At 39.8% G+C, this 17405-nt stretch overlaps 2 protein-coding genes across 3 annotated transcripts; one reads left to right on the plus strand and one right to left on the minus strand.

The window, feature by feature from the left end:
• Positions 1–176: 176 nt before the first annotated feature.
• On the minus strand, positions 177–5337 carry LOC307256273 (transmembrane protein 179). The gene is made up of 4 exons (XM_080035183.1): positions 4910–5337; positions 3825–3962; positions 3341–3419; positions 177–1750 (listed from the first exon to the last, which is right to left on the minus strand). Exons 1-4 carry the CDS (start codon positions 5230–5232, stop codon positions 1553–1555), a joined length of 738 nt encoding a protein of 245 aa, XP_079891309.1. The 5' UTR covers positions 5233–5337; the 3' UTR covers positions 177–1552.
• Positions 5338–13343: 8006 nt separating this feature from the next.
• Positions 13344–15788, plus strand: hs6st2 (heparan sulfate 6-O-sulfotransferase 2). Of its 2 annotated transcripts, none has more exons than XM_080035368.1 (2): positions 13344–14258; positions 14847–15788. In XM_080035368.1, the coding sequence occupies exons 1-2, from the start codon at positions 13687–13689 to the stop codon at positions 15673–15675; spliced, it is 1401 nt and encodes a 466-aa protein (XP_079891494.1). In that variant the 5' UTR covers positions 13344–13686; the 3' UTR covers positions 15676–15788. The 2 variants fall into 2 exon arrangements, with proteins under 2 accessions (XP_079891494.1, XP_079891495.1); XM_080035369.1 differs by having other exon boundaries at positions 14850–15788.
• The last annotated feature ends 1617 nt before the right edge of the window (positions 15789–17405 follow it).

Below are 17405 nucleotides of genomic sequence, written 5' to 3' on the forward strand. Positions count from 1 at the left end.
CAAGTCGAGATGATCTTTCATGACATGAAGCTTTTTATTCAACAAACAAGACAAATGCAAAAAACATGAATGTGAATATGCACAAACAGTTTAAAAGGTAAAAAGCAAGACCATTGTCATTTATAATACAAAATACATTTCATATTTTACAATTCATTTCAAATGACTTTACTGCCTCGTCTCTCTTTACTTCAGATTTCATGCTCCGCTGTCTGTGTTTCAATACAACCACTCGGCTCAACGATGACAGGAAAGAAGTTTACAAACAGCTTTGACTTATCGAAGTAAGTAACTTCTTTCCTCTTCACTAAACCTTTTGGGCTCCGCATTTATATCTCTCAATAGAAAAACTGTCAGAGATCCTTGTAGGATTACTTCATACTTCTACAAGAATCATTTTGGGAGATTTGAGTGCTTCATCGACGCCCGAGAGCGGCCACGTCAACACAAACAGAATCATTACAACAATCGTCACAAGAGGAGAGAAGAGGGTCAGCAGTGAATTCTCTGTTACACAACAGAACATTGAGGTCATGCTCACACTGTGAGACCGTTTCACATGCACAGTGGCTCAGTCACACACTCACCACAGGCTTCACAATAAAAGCTTCTCAGTGCTACATCTGAATATAACCCTCAGAATGGTCAACAGGAATTTTGTCTCCATGATGGAGACACGACTGTGCAAAATGTCGACTCCAGTTGAAATGTAAACAACCATGCATATTAAATACTGTATATTCTATATAGACTGTAGGAAAAACACTTCTTGGTTGCTTGTGGTTAAATAACTATAAACAATAGCTCCTAAATAACACTGTGGCTATTAGATCACCGAGCACATCTGTTTTACCTTTCCGATAAGTGTTCCCTTTTTCTTCTCTAAATTCCCTTTTAAGTTGAGATTAGTCCCATTTGGTGCCTCTTGTGAGTCAAACTGTAGTCATAGAACTAAGCCTCAGTTTTTCTGAAAAATAAACGTTCAATGCTGTGTTGCAGCGCATGTGGGGGATATTCGGCAAAAACACAATATGTAAACCATATTATTACACAAAATTGTGTTTTAAATTATATGATGTAAATGCAGCATTATTTCAGGCTAACTTGATAGGAAATAGACTTATAACTTGGGGTTAAAAACCCATTATCTTTTTGCTACGGACTGAATATTTCTTCATCCAAATAGTTAGAAGAATGTTGCTTAGAGATGCTTATTTCTGTGACTAAAATGTAATTATTACATAGGTGTGGCTAAGTTGATGTGGGCCTTGACATATTTTTACTATGAACTGAAAACATTAAAACGTTTTCCTTCAGTTGTGACCCGTCTCAGATTTTCTTTAAATCAAATTGTAAAAATGTAGTTGTCAGTGCTCACTGGTAGACATACTAAATGATGGAGACAATGTTTCTAAATTACAATGAAACCTCTTTGGCGTTTAAATCCTGAACATTTTTTTTACTAAACTATCCTTACACGTCCATATTCTACATGCAGCAGTAAGAACTGTGGATTGGTTTAAAACTAAATTTAGGTTTTATTCATCCTCAGTCAGACTAAAAGGGTGGGTGTTGCTGGTGGATTTGGAGGTGAAGGGGAGCCACAGTCGGATGGACTGTAGCCCAGGAGCAGGTCCTTCTCTCGGGGACGACAGGGCCTGCTCATGTGCTGGCTGTGAGAGTGGTAGAGCCGCAGGAAAGCCAGGATGGACTGAGTCAGCCACAGAGCCGTCACAAACCACAGAGATGCCTGAGGACGCAGAGGGGCGATTAATAAAGCTATGATACAATCAAAACATCTAAATAATAAAGAGTAAAGGCTGCTAATCTCTATGGAATAAAATAAACTGAAAAATTGTCAGAAAACTCAGTGCGGCTCAAATTCACACAGCTGTAAAGAGAAATAATAACACTTTTATCTGCATATATTCAAGTTGAATTTTCCTGGCAACCACTCCAACTGAATGACTTGAATGCCCTTTCTAATTTAAATGTTAAATTAGCTTGTAGTGACCAGCGCTAACAAAGACACGGTAGCTGTCTAAGGCAAATGTGTTGATAACAAAATTACTGTTGATGTAATTATTTGTCTTGAAGACAAATGGAAAAAAAAGAAGAGGAACAACAAGAAACAATTAGACAAATTTGTTTTAATCGATACTGTGCTCAATCTTATACACTCACCTGCCACTTTATTAGGTACAGCGGTTAATTTTTTATTTTTTTTTTTAACCTTTATTTATACAGGTATATCCCATTGAGACCGAAGACTCTTTTGCAAGGGAGACCTGTTTCACACACACGTTACCATTCACACACACATTCATACACCGATAGCAGGCTAACTATCGACATTCACACGAGGCAAGGTGGGTGAAGCGTCTTGCCCAAGGACACAACAACTGTGACACAGGTGGCAGGGCGGGGATCGAACCTCCAACCCTTTGATCATCGGCCGACCCGCTCTACCAACTGAGCCACAGTCAAATATGTGTTGTTAACACATATAAATTATCAGCCAAATACATGATAGAAACTCAATGCATTTAGGCGTGCATACCTGAAAGGGACAACTTATTGAAGTTAAAACCGAGCAACAGAATGGGGAAGAAATGGGTTTTAAGTGACTTTGAACATGGCAATGTTGAGGGGGCCAGAAGGGCTGGTCTGAGTATTTCAGAAACTGCTGATCTACTGGGATTTCCACTCACAACCATCTCTAGGGTTTACAGAGAATGGTCCGAAAAAGAAAAAATACTCAGTGAGCGGCACTTGTGTGGACATAAAATGCCTTGTTGATGTCAGAGGTCAGAGGAGGATGGGCATACTGGTTCGAGATGATAGAAAGGCAACAGTAACTCAAATAACCACTTGTTACAACCAGGGTATGCAGAATATCATCTCTGAAAGCAAAACACGGCCAACATTGTTCTCAATGTTCTACAATTCTCACAGGATCACCAATTTTGTACAACAGAAGATTGAAAAATCATGCCTGGTCTGATGAGTCTCGATTTCAGTTGCGACATTCAGATGTCAGGTTCAGAATTTGGCATAAACAACATGAAAGTATAGATCCATCCTGCCGTGCGCCATCAACCATGCCATGTTCAAAGTCACCTAAACCCCCTTTCTTCCCCATTCTGATGCTCGGTTTGACTTCAGTACATTGTCTTGACCACGTCTAAATGCCTAAATGCATTAAATTGCTGCCATGTGATTGGCTGATTAGCTTTTTGTTTTTATAAGCCATTGAACAGGTGTGCCCAATAAAGTGGTCGGTGAGTGTATATTGTCTCGTGCATTTTAGAGCTACATTATGAAAGAAAACCTTTCCTACCTGTGCCAGACTGAGCTCTGAGTAGAAAGAGGAGGTGTCCACGTCCAGGTAAAGTGGAACAGACTGGGACTCTACACAGCTGAAAAACAAACACACAGGAACACGATGAGAAACCAAACTCAAAGAAAAAAACACTTTTCCATCTGTTTGCTGCAACATTTTATCAGTACATCAGATTAGGATGAAAAGTCTTGAAGATTTATTGATAAGGTTGATATATTTACCATACTATTTATATAATTTACCTCTACCTTTAATATCTGGTTGTATTTCATTATCCAAGATAAAGTCAGGTATTTAATTTGCTGGATATGCCCCAGGACAGACACTCTTGTATTGTTATTTCACAAAACTGTTTCTTAACATATTTTCTTGAAATGTGTTGGTAGTGAAGGACAAGAGACCCTTCTAGGGGCCCCGTTTGTGAGGGACGTATGATGTTTCACCATCACACTCTGAGAAATTTATCATCAGACCAACGTACCTGTACGGCCTTGTGTTGTCATCAGTCACGGTGTCGCACCAGGAGACGAGTCCCAGTGACAAGATAACACTGGCCCCTCCGGACAGGAAGAGCACACACAAACTCAGCAGCACCGTCAGGAAGGACGAAAACAGGGTGCTGAGCGGAAACACACATTACAGACATTATCAGACATGTGGCTCATTAGATAACAGCATTCTATGTTGGGTGTGTGGGTAGACACATCTAATTTATAAATTCAGGAGGCTGTTTGCCTCTCTGCATGCTGTAATAGACCACTTAGGCATCCATAGACATATTTATGATGTAATTTATTTTGCATATATATGCAAATTCATTGGGAGCAAAATATATGTTATTGTTACATACTGTGTACATAGCTATTTTCATTGCTTCCATTACATTATGTAAAGTTATTTCCCATGTCTAATATATAAATAAAATAGTACACTATACTATTGCTTATATACTACTACTACTACTATTGCATCAACTGGTGGGCTACTATATACGACTAAATTACCAGAGGAGGAAGAAGTAGGCCTACTAAGATCTTAAATTTAAAAAATAGCAATAATGCAGTGTTAATACTAGACCTGCATTACTTTTTTTTTAACTAAAGCACATACGTATTAGCATCAACATTTAAAGTAGCACAAGTAAAAGTGCTCATTTTACAAAATTGCACATGTCAAAACAATATGTATTAGGCTATATTATATTAATGGATTATAATGTTTGTTGCATTGCCTGCATCACTTTAGTGTTGCAGCCGGTGGGGATCATTTGTACTAATCATTTGTCATTTGTACTTTACCAAAAATTATTCATCATAATGTACAAGTTGATTTATAATCAAAATATGCAAAGTAACTAAAGCTTTAAAATAAATGTAGATTAGTAAAAAATAATAATATGTATCTAACCTATACGTAGGCTTATTACTAGTTTAAAGTACCTCATAGTTGTTGCAGTAGCCTACTTGGATCCATCCCTGTAATTTAACACTAGTCTCATCATTAATAATCCTGACACAGATAACTCGCTGAGCCATGCAGAACTGGGTCAGTAAACATTGGACTCACTCGTCGTGTCGTCCGTGCAGATAAAAGAGACACCTCCAGCCCTGCGCGGCACCATACAGCACCGTGAAAATACCAACAAATGTGGCGAACTGGCAGGCGGCTGGTGGGCCCCACTGTTGCACCACCAGGTGAGAGACGTCCCCGGGCTGCGTCGTCAACTCGCCCCGGCTCTCCGTCCTCCAGTAGCCGGTAGAGAAGAGTGCACAACGGCCTTTGAAGGCAGATCCGTTGAGAGCCATGGGGACGACCACCAGCAAGCCCGCCGCGATGGACAGGGCGTGAGCCGTACAGTGGGCCAGCAGCAACCGCCGGTTCAGTTCCATGTTACAAGTCAAACACAAACTAAACTGTGAAAGTATCCTGTAAAAAAAAAAGATATCTATATTGAGTAATGTCAGCGTGTCCCTGTTGTATTCCCACGTAACGGAGACCGTTGTTGGTGGAGGGTATTTAAAGATATCAGGGCGGGGACCGAGTAGTCGCTCTGCTCAGCAGAGGGAAGGCGGATTGCAGAGGTCCCACTCCGCCACGATATCCAGGTACCAGAAATTTTGTTTCCTTTAAACTTTCATAAATGAAATGTATTGTCATCTGTAGGTTTATTTAATGAAATTAAAATTGGGTGACAAATGTTGGATGTTAAACATTTTGCGCATTTGGCATAATTAGCCTATTAGCATCAGGTAAAAATAAAATCACAAAAATCGTGGGAGACCTCAGAGGTTCATGAAGGCTAGGCTACTGTATATAGCCCTATACTAGTGCACATTCAAAATTAAGGATTTTTTAAAAAGTCACATCGTCATTGCCTTATTTGTAGTCTACAATCATTCACAACACAATTTGTCAAAACGTTAGCTCATTTGAAACGTGGATTGTAACAACAAATCCACCTATTTGCTAGAAGTCATAACAAATAACCACAACTTCACCCTTAATGGCATTCATCCTATTCATTATCACTCTTAAGTCAATATTCATAAAAGTGGAAATAATTTTTTTGTCAGAGGACAACGCCCTTTTCGTTGATTTGAGATGTCGCCTTATTATCGAGCAGAGTGATATATCTCTCACACAAACTATCGTTGCTACTACAGATACCTCCAGCAGTGACGTAGCTGCGCAACATGACGTCTGTTTTTGCCTACTGGCCTCTTTCTTTTTAGGTCGTGCAAAAGACTTTTAATATGTTGTCTACGGCTAAAAAGGATCACCCTGCTGCAGACAGACTGATTATCTGGATGATCTCACAGATGAAGGCTCTGATCAATGGCTAATCAGCAGGGCTGGGTTCTGTGTGGGCTGAGGGCTTATTGTGTGTGTGTGTGTGTGTGTGTGTGTGTGTGTGTGTGTGTGTGTGTGTGTGTGTGTGTGTGTGTGTGTGTGTGTGTGTGTGTGTGTGTGTGTAGACATGCAATCAACATGAAACATTTACAATTAAATAATGTTTCTGTTCTTTGCTAATATAATCAGCTGCTTCAGAATCATTGTTTTCCCATCCTTTCTGCATCCCTTTTACACAGAGATTGCGGCATATTGACGGAACAACATCACTCCAATATGCCGGCTTTGCTTGCTTCTGTGTTATTTACACAGAACCAAGCAACGCCGGCCTGCTGGCGCATCAGTAGCCCCTTTTACACAGCGTTCCGGAATGAAAGAGGTGCTTGTAAACAGCGTCAGGTGTGACGTAAACATTTAGCGCCGCGCCGGTCAGCTGCTTTACAAGTACAACAACACTGGCCGGTGAATTGAGAGCAGAAGTGCTGGAGCTTGCAGTAAGAGGGCCGTATTTTACTGTCCCCACGATGTGCCGGTTGATCTCGCGACGCGCTGAGTCCAACATCTCTGGGACTGTTAACCGCAAACTGACAAAAATCACTCCGCTGCTCACTGCTTCACCTCTGTGTCTGTGTCTGTGTGTGTGTGTGTGTTTGTGTGACAGGTTGGCTGTGAGCGAGTCTCTTTGTAAGGGCAGCGATCTGCCCATCAGACACACACATACACATACACACAGTGTGTGAAGTCACGTTACTGTAGACAGAAATAAAGTGTGGATATATGCTCAGACTTAGGATAATAATAGCGGTGGCGATAGGGTCGCAGCCTAGCTTAGCCTAGCTTTCCCATTATACAACTTCCCCTGGGCAGAAATAGACTCATACACTCTGCAAAATGAAGCGTGGGGGTTTGGATTGAGCAGCGGACTTTATGACCAGCTAGATTATACGCCGTTCCTTTTATTTGGTGATTTTTACGGGACATCAGGCCGCCGTGGTTAATGTTAAACACACGTCCTTCAACTGCTAACATGGTCGCATGTTTAAAACGTAGGCTATGGAACGTCAAACGCCCCCCTGTTCCGCAACAACAAGCTGGCCGCATTTAAACAGAGAGGCGGAACTGATTGTGTCGGGAATCTTACTACCCCCCGAGGTAGTAAAATTCCCGGAACAATCTCTTGCACCTTTCTTCCCTCGTTCCGCAACGGTCGCATTTATACAGCAGGGCGCAGGGCCGAAATTCCGGCATATTCCCGGCTTTCACTGGCTGTGTAAAAGGGGCTCCAGAGCCATGCTGGTTTCATAACCCATGGTTCCTAGGGCATCAGATTAGTCCAGAAAAGCAGCAGGGTTATGTGTATACAGGAAATGGACTGACAAAAATTCCACTGGAGAGAACTTATACCCACACTGCATTTCAACTATATCCTTATCATTTCCATCAAAGGGGTCTACTTTGGATGTTTCAGTTTGGTAGTGAGGAATGTGGGGTGGAGCTTGGGTAAAATTCTTGAGAGAGACATTGGCATCTGCCTAGGCGCCCCCACCCCATTAGTCATGAAGCGTGTGAACAAGACTGCTAACTGATGAACCAACAAGTCAAAGTTCACCTTTACGCTGATGAGAATTCAATTGAATAGTCCTACTTGCAGAAAGAAATTAATCATATTTGTTTTATTGTTATTTGTTTTTACAATTACAACCCATATGTTTTGTTTCCCTTGTCGTTGTTTAAATTGATATGTAAAATGTGTGCATGTGTTTGTTTCATCTTGTATATTATCAACAAAAAACAGTAATAATGATTTTAAAAATGATTACACTTTGTGATGTTAAATCAATAAAACATGGTTCTCATAAGTAGGCCTAAAACAAATGCATTTGGTTATTTATGTTTTTGTTTAGATTAATGTTTCCATGGCCTTTCACATGCAACACAATCAAGAGATCACATGTTGTTTGTAATGATGTTATAGGTTACAGGCTCATTTATCCCCTATCGCTCGCTACGCTGTATAAACTCTTTGCTATGGCTATATCATAAATGCCTTAAAAGGAGTAATACATACATTCTTAATTAATCTTTTGATTTAGCAGTGTTACTAACAATAACACTGCAAAATCAAAAGATACATTAAGAAAACGTACCTTGTGAAATCCACAGGAGCAGCTCTGTGGTCCCCCCCAAAAGGGTAGCCTGTCCTCTCTGCTGAAAAGGACACTTCTCTATCTGTAACCAGTATAAGTATAGGCTAGCTATATTACTATGTGTCCTGCTAGTTATACATTTGTAAGTATTTAATTCCTTAGAACACACATTTGCTCTTATAATTTACCTTTTCATAATGATGGTGGCATTTCTTCTGCCGTGGAGCAGGTATTTTGCCATCAATGGCAGGTCACCTGTGTCTGCAAAGTTCTGTAGGCACTTTAGCCAGGTGGAGTCATCTATTGCTTTGTGGGATTTGGATGGCATCTCTAATATAAAATAAATCAAACATTAAAAGGTAGATAAAAAAATATATAGTAGGCCTTTAGACCCAAGTACAGCCATATTAATTGCAAAATCTCTAAATCCTGCCAGTAGTCCAATTCAAAGTATTCTTAATGTATATTTTCTAAATTATAATGACATAGGCCTGCAGAAGCTGTGTGTAGCCATACTTCCCGCTGATACATGTTACTGTTGGAACTGTAACCAACGTATGCCTATCTAAAAAGTCAAAGCTATCTTAGTACGACGATCACCTATTATAAAGCTGAAGATCATAGGTGATCACTTTATGGCAACAACACTGGCAACTTTGACTTTGCAACCTGTTGTGACAGGTTAAATTGAATCGGATTTTGAATATATGCATTGCCATGCATTCCAATATTATTTTATTATTTCAGTGACAGCAGTTATAGGTAGGCTAATATAAAGGTTTATTACAGCAGTTAGCCTATGTTTATTTTGATGCACTTGTAATTACCAGAAAGATCCAACAGGGGGGAGCGTGTTAATTTTGAGTAGGTTAATGCCGTACTTTGTTTCCTCTGAGGAAAGTTGTGTCCGCTCCTTTCTTTATAGGTCCATGGTCCGCTCATTATTCATCTTTCACTCAAAATTACCCCCACATTCAGGTATGAGTTCATGATAATAATTGTATATACTTTATGCTATGTTAGATACACTGTACAAGTGCTCGGAGTATGATTTTGCGGTCCAGTTTTGTTGTTTATTGTCGAGTAACCTGCCAACAATTAAGCTAAATATAGCCACTTAGTCATGCTAATTTGCACGAGCCATTGCCTATCGCAGAACGCCCAAAACGGCGGTGTGGAAACCTTCGTCAACATAGTATTAATAGTAGCCTAATGCTGATTGAAAGTGTATAGGCTCTTGGTTATATTGTGAAAGTGTTAGTTATGGCTATATAGGCTATATATATTATTTATTCATGTCTGATTGTAATTGTACCTTTTAGTCTTTCCATCAGTCTTGGTCGAGCTTTGTTTTATTTTGCACCTCTGTCGTTGACAGTTAATGTGTCTGATGGATAGATAGCTTATGATTTAATGCTGAGTTAGGTTTGGCCACAAATATGGACTTGGCTCTGTGATTAATGGTGGCGGGGAAAGATGGACATTGCCATTAGATTGGCCTCTAAAATAATTAACTCGGCAATTCATTGGCCCGTGAAATATGGACTTGGACATTTCATTGGCTGTAGAGTTGGATGTAGCCTGGCTCCGCCCGCCTACCTACTTCCGCTCAAATTTAATTTTCCCTTCAGTAGTCTTCTGCCATGTCTTCTGTACAGATAATAAAGTATGATGGAAGTGATATTCAGACTTACAGGAAAAAACAACTTGCCGAAACCCGGGATCGAACCAGGGACCTTTAGATCTTCAGTCTAACGCTCTCCCAACTGAGCTATTTCGGCGATGAGATGTACAAGGTATGCATGCCGTATTTATTGAAACAGAAAAACGGAAGAATAGATATAAATAAGAATATATAATGATTTATTAATAAGCACCCAATTTCTGAAAAGGTGTCAACTCCCTAAACCGTTTCCCATTCATTTCCTATGGTAGTGCTAAATCACTATGGATGTAATATATTTTCGGCCACTACTGGGATTTGGGGGCGCTGTTTTCCCCTTACATCTCCCTTAACTTTTTACAATGCATTCTCTATGGTAGTGTCTAATCGCACTACGGATGTAATATATTTTTGGCCGCGAGATGGCGCTTTGCTTTTGAGTCGTTTGGGCGGGAGGGGCTGTCAGCCTCCGGCTTCTGATGGGCTTCTCGGTCTGTAGGTCAGTATTCGCCTGGAGTTTGAATTGTCTGCAGCTCGCGCAGTTTTGAAGAGACTCACAGTTCAGAAGTAGGCTAAGTGATTTACATTATAAAGTTATGATATGTTGAATTAAACAATGCACGGTGAACGGACCTGTAGTGATATTTTATCTCAGCGCCGTCTGAAGTTTTCCCGTTTACGTTAACAGTAGCCTATTAAAGTTGCCCATTGCAATGTATGATGAATTACGGCGACTATACTGACACATTGAGCCGTCAAATGTTCGTGGAATTACATTTTTACAGTTCTCATGATTGTCGTGAGTTACCATATGGGAGTATGGCGTTTACTACCGTTAATAAGTCTCGCCGTTTTGCGGTTAAAGATAAATATACGCTGGGTGCTTTTTTACACACTCACTCACTCACTCACTCACTCACTCACTCACTCACTCAGACAGTCAAAATGAAGGAAGACAGCAGAACTAGACGGTGAATGAAACAGCTATTACGGCGACTTTACTGCCATAGACTGGCGTTTACCACCGTCAATAAACGTTCCCGTTGTGCGATTAAAGTTAAATATACGCTGGGTGCTTTTTTACACAAACAGTCAAAATGACGGTGGATAACAGACTACTAGACGGTGAATGAAACCAGCTACGATTGGACGTGCTTCATTTGTATCGTGTACTTTCGTTCTGTTTACACTTACTACAACGTTATGTCGACGGCTTCCAGTCGACATAAAGTTGTGCGTTCAGTCGCCATTATAAAGTTACCAGCGAAAGTAACTTCATAACGGCTCGCTTGGACCGTTCACTTTCCCCGCTATCATGCATTCTGTCTTTGAGATTAAAAATTAAAAAAACACACAATAGACAGACAGTTTAACTGAGCTGTCATACATATGTTAAACGCTGATATCGTTATTTTACATTGCAAACCACTCTGAGGGATTTTCATACTGTGTCATGTTGTTGTGTAGGCCTACAAGTCTTATATAGCCTACCAGTCATGCATGCTTTATTTTACACCAATCACGTTTATAATAATGTAGGAAATGCTGAGAGGTAATTAAATTTTGTTTTTTTGTTGAAAATACACTGAAATTGAGACATGAAAATCTCAACAAAAGAAAAAGTGGCTGTGATGTCAAAGTTAAGTCAATTCACACCTTTACTTTTTGGGTCTCACGATGCTGAGGGAGGGAGGGGGGGGGGGTAGGATTTGGGTGCAAACACAGTTCAAAGGAACAAAGTGAGCCAAGTTCTCTCATCTCTACTTTAAAGGTATAGACAGTAGGGTCAAATGATATCACTACTCACTACACCAAGTTCTGTCATCTCATCTCTACTCATTGTGTAACTTATCTCCTCCCTCTCTCTTCCTCCCTCTGTCCCCTTTCTGTTTTATAGAAGGAAAAAAGGCTGACAATGGACCACAACTCATCTGCATGCTGCATATGAATTCCAACCTCTACAATCTAAGATACGTAACTCATTCAAGGTTAAATGTGACATAAGGTGCTCATAATCAAATACAAAAAATATTGGTATTGTATTATTGGACTAACATGTCTCTGCTCTGCTCTTTCTATTTCTATTTCTATTTTGCCATAGCTTTGCCTGTGAAGCTGCAAATGAAGTCCATCTCTAAAAAGATAAGTAGCTTATCCATTTGACAACAGCTAGCAAGGGCTGTGTGTAAATCATTATAAACGTTATAACCCATTTTCTCTCCTTCTGCTTTTGTCTTGCAGTCATCATTTGGATGAAGAAGGATACAGAGTTATTGTTACAGTGACCTGCGCAAAGACCTTATGACTTCAAACTGTTTGATTAAAGTCTCATTGTTTTCATTCAAGGCTGTGTGCATGTCTATGTATGCATTATAAAAGCAATATTCAATGTATTTTTCAAGTTATAGAAGAGGGCACAACGAATGAATGATGAATCAATTTATTTAGCTCCTCACATCTGTTCCTGACCTGGAGAAAGTGTTATTATACAGAAAATAGTCTATCATAGTAAAAATAAATGAGTGACGAGCGGGACACACACAGCAGACCTGCTTCCTACGGGCAATGCGCTAGTTTCTGTAAACTGAAAAAAAAAAATCAAATTAATTCCACTCACGTCTTCCCAGTTCAACGTGAATGCAATAATACAACAATAATACTGTTGCAGTTTTATTTCCTCAAATGTGAGCCAGGAAAATGTACATTTTTAAATATTGTAAATAAAATAAAAATCTGTTTTATATTTATACTATGTTACTTGAATATTAAGTTGTGATTCTGTGAAAATTGTTAATAATAAATGATTAAGGTAACCCTGTCCTTGTGTAATTTTAATAAGTGAATAATTTTTTGTGATCATTGAATGTATTGGAAAAAGTAGCTGCATTTTAAATATGTTGTATACACTTAGTATGAAAGGTATGTAATATAATTGGTTAATAGCCATAATAAATATGTCAAGGACTTGACATAATGCTTTAGTATTTTTTTTCCACACTGCATTTGAGTTAATTCTTCTAAGCTCCTGAATTTATTACCAATATAAAGTGTAGAAAACATTAGCACACACCTCTCTGTCTGTAACTTAGATATAATGATAATCATTAGAGAAGAAGACCATCAAAGTGAGATTAACATTTCTTGTTTCAAAACCACCTCTTTACCTTTGTCCGTTCCGGGGTTTGTACCTGGTTTGTACCGGCTTCCAGATATTTATCTTAACTTTAAGGGAAAACTTTGAGGGATTAATTTCATTGGCTGTCAGAATGTTATGCCTCACGATGACGTAATTATCACGCCCATATTCACCGCAGAGGCTGCTGGGAAGAAAGGTCAGGAATCGACTGGAATCTACACAGATTATCCGACGCAAGAAAGATCATCGCTTTGTGCAACTAACGCTGACTAATACTGCGGGCAAAACTACTCCACTATTTAATGTGACACGTGTGCTTAATGTGACACGTGTGCTGTCTACAATACAGCAACAACTAGAGTAACATATCCTAATTTTTTTGGAGACTCAGTAGACACTGGGCTAGCTGCTGTTAGCAGGCTATCCACTGCATTGTTATTGTTTTTGCCTCATTTGGTGGCCCTACAAACAGTGTCCTCCAGGGTTCCCCAGTCGAGGCAAGGGGCTCGGACTGCCTGAGTGATGTTTTTCTGTCTGTCCCGGGAAAATGGATGAAAAGTCCAGCAGCAGCAGCCACCATCGGCTACTGATCGTCCTGCTCATGCTCTTGCTCTTTGGCGTCATTATGGTCCAATATGTGTGCCCGAGCAGGTCTGAGTGCCAGGTGCTTCACCAACTGGGATCTTGGTTTGGGGACGGCAGCGCAACTGGTTACCGTAGCAAAGAAATCCAAGATGGGGTCCAAAAGGATCCGTACATAGCAGAAGACGGCGCTTTGGTCCGTTTTGTCCCTCGATTCAACTTCACCGCCGCCCATTTAAATCGTGATGTCGACTTTAACATCAAAGGAGACGATGTTATTGTTTTTCTGCACATTCAAAAAACGGGCGGCACAACGTTTGGTCGTCACCTTGTGCGGAATATTCAGCTGGAGAGGCCGTGCGAGTGTCACGCAGGTCAGAAGAAATGTACCTGTTACCGACCAGGTAAAAGGGAAACCTGGCTCTTCTCCCGTTTCTCCACCGGCTGGAGCTGCGGGCTCCATGCTGACTGGACTGAGCTGACCAGATGCGTACCATCACGAATGGACTCACAAGAGGTTCCCGAGAACCTGCCCAGGTTGGTGAAATTGAATGCTATCTTTAGGGTTAATTCCTACCGTAAAATGAAATTGCTCATGGTTACTTTTAAACCTTTTCCAGTTAGGATAACTATGTAAAACTGTTATACACATTTGATGTAGCTACACACCTTAATCTTGAGAGTGAATGTGATCCTTAGTAGGGGTTTATGCTCAACAAGACGGTGGACAAAATATTTTTTTTGTTTTCACTGTGTATTTACTTACCACAAACAAAATAAACAAAATCAAATAATTGCAAAACTCCTCACTTTTTTATTTTGTCAAATCGTAACCCGCATACCTAAACATTAATGTTTTTTTGTACTTAACACTATCTTCACTGTCTATTTTACATTCGGCTTTTTTCCAAACTAATCGAACTAATGCATTCTCCAAGCTTTATGATGGATGTTTTGCAAACATTTTATCCAACAGGTAGTAATCAACAATTTTTTAATGAAGAAAAAAATGTTGCAGCTCCACCTCAGATGAATTAAATACATTTCAACAAATGAATTGCAATGATAACTTAGGCTTTTTCAGTTGGTTTTCTTACAGACACAATATCCTCTTTTTCTTTCCAGCAGGAACTATTATTATATAACCATCTTAAGAGACCCAGTATCACGCTACCTTAGCGAGTGGCGTCACGTGCAACGTGGTGCTACATGGAAGGCCTCCTTACACGTGTGTGATGGACGTTCACCAACGCTGTCTGAGCTACCAAGCTGCTACACAGGAGATGACTGGTCAGGCTGCTCCCTGCAGGAGTTCATGGACTGCCCCTACAACCTGGCCAACAACCGACAGACCCGCATGCTGGCTGATCTCAGCCTGGTGGGTTGCTACAACGTCTCAACCATGAATGAGGAAGAGCGCTGGGCACTACTCCTGGAGAGTGCCAAACGTAACCTCCTCGGCATGGCCTTCTTTGGGCTGACGGAGTACCAGCGTAAAACCCAGTATCTGTTTGAGCGTACCTTCAACTTAGAGTTCATCGCACCCTTTACGCAGCTCAATGGAACACGCGCCGCAGGTGTTGACGTTCCTCCCGAGACACAGCACAGAATCCTGCAGCTGAACCGGTGGGACGTAGAGCTATACGAGTATGCCCGTGACCTTTTCTTGCAGCGTTTCCAGGTGGCGAGGCAGCATGAGCGCAGGCAGGCCAGAGAGAGGAGGCAGCAGGAAAGGAGGCGTTTGCGTGGAAGGCTAGCCACGAAGCAAGGGCGACAGCTGAAGCCCACAGAATCACCCCCTCAGCCTGAGAGACACTCTGTAGTTACTGAGGAGCAGCAAAAGGAGAAGGTTAGTGGAGACAGCGGGGAGTCAGATTGGCTACTTCCCGATTGGTGGGATCTGGATGAGAACGGAACAACAGAGGATTACACAGACAATGTGGAACAGTGGTAGTGAAGGGAACAAGCATTAGGTGGTCTTCAAACTAAGTGTGCCAAGTTTGTTGTTTATGAATCAAAGTTATTTTTAGGATATGCCTTCCACTAAATTTCATTTTTGAAATGACATGCATATATTTATTGATAGTGACTGTATGACTTCGCCAGAACTGACATTCATAATAGATACATTTCCTTGACGGATAGTTTGGCTTGTCCAGGTTATCAGTTATCACAGAAGCCATCTAGACTGTTCTCTGGGCTTTGAAACACATGTGAACTCTTTGATCTAGCTTTTTTTTGTTAAGAAGAACAATGTTCTACTTGTTTCTATAAATGATAAGCTACTGTTTGTGATTCACAATTTACAATGTTTGCCAAATTGTTGTCTTGTCCGAAATGCATAGATTTAAAAATGTACCTGGCATTTTAAGTCATTTATGTAACTGAAAATGGAACTTTTATAGATACCTCAAAGTGTAACATTAACTTCTAATGTAAAATTACTGAATGTGTCCCAAGTCTCATTTTTTATATAAAATGCTTTTACATTCACTGAATTATTGTTCTTTTCTTGCCATACTGAGATATCTTTTCTGTGTCTGATGTCCTATTGTCTGAGGCCAGCACCTTTTGTGCTGCACTTACACACCTCTGGAACACAGGGGGCGCTGAAGTATTTATAATAACATCAAACATCACTCAGTTGAGATAATGCAGTGTTAGTTGATGTCACAGTATATTTATACATTTTGTATAAATATATATGTATTTGTACCTCGGACGATTTAATAGAGGGATCAGCTATGAAAGCTGCTCCTAAAATTTGAAAAATAATTCAGTAATACACTGAAATGACTTGAAATGAGATTATTGCATTGCATGAATTATGATTTAAAAAAATCATCTAGAGTTTTCAAGTTTATTTTTATTAGTAAAAATTAAGCTTGAATTGAAATATTTTAACATTTTCTAAAATTACACATATGTGCAATTGCAAAAAGGGATATGAAGTCACTGCACAAAATAAGGAATATTGTTTTTACGTTCTGTTATTCTATGTAGCCTATGTAAGCTCAATTAATACAAAGCAACAACAAAACACATTTGAGGAACAAAGAGAGGGAACACAGTGTATGTTGTTAATTGTAGCCTATACTGAATTACGATTTGATTTTAATTCGGTTTTGACTGAAAACAACTCATCTTTTCTTAAATGTTTGCTTCAGTAAAAACAACTTAAATAAAAATCTAAACCTACAAGCAACCCTTGATAGCAAAGTTTGCCTCTGCTAACTTCCCTTCCTGTTTAGATCACCTGTAGACTACTACTCATAGATAGTATATAAAGCTACTATTCAGAACAGCCGGGTTGTAAACGAATTCAATTTAGCAGGCCTGTAGATGCAGCCTGTTTTCACAAAAAAAAATTAAGGAGTATTTCGGATACAATCTTATTCGGCCATATTGTATGCTTGAAGTGAAACAAATTAATATTAATAGTCCAGTAGGATTTTTTGTGGAAAAACTGTAAGGCAACCGGAAACGGTGTTGGTGGAAAATCTACCTAGTAACAGGTGGAATAGATGAAGAGTGCTCAGTTAGCTAACTATTTTAGCTCAGAAGAAAAAAATATATTAATATACTGATTTTATCAGTTGTAAGCCGTTAAAATGAGGCATGAATATTTTACAATAATTAAAATGTGTTTTTAGCTCAAAATGCTTTATATCTTCCGCCTAATTA

The sequence above is a fragment of the Ammodytes marinus genome (assembly GCF_949987685.1).
Source record: "Ammodytes marinus genome assembly, chromosome: 10".
Taxonomy (NCBI): domain Eukaryota; kingdom Metazoa; phylum Chordata; class Actinopteri; order Uranoscopiformes; family Ammodytidae; genus Ammodytes; species Ammodytes marinus.

Coding starts and splice junctions, on each gene's coding strand:
- LOC307256273 (XM_080035183.1), bottom strand. CDS start 5,232: ATGGAACTGAACCGGCGGTTGCTGCTGGCCCACTGTACGGCTCACGCC. Junction 3,963..4,909: donor CTGCACGGACGACACGACGA/GTGAGTCCAATG, acceptor GTTTCCGCTCAG/CACCCTGTTTTCGTCCTTCC. Junction 3,420..3,824: donor GACAACACAAGGCCGTACAG/GTACGTTGGTCT, acceptor TTTGTTTTTCAG/CTGTGTAGAGTCCCAGTCTG.
- hs6st2 (XM_080035368.1), top strand. CDS start 13,687: ATGGATGAAAAGTCCAGCAGCAGCAGCCACCATCGGCTACTGATCGTC. Junction 14,259..14,846: donor GTTCCCGAGAACCTGCCCAG/GTTGGTGAAATT, acceptor TTTTCTTTCCAG/CAGGAACTATTATTATATAA.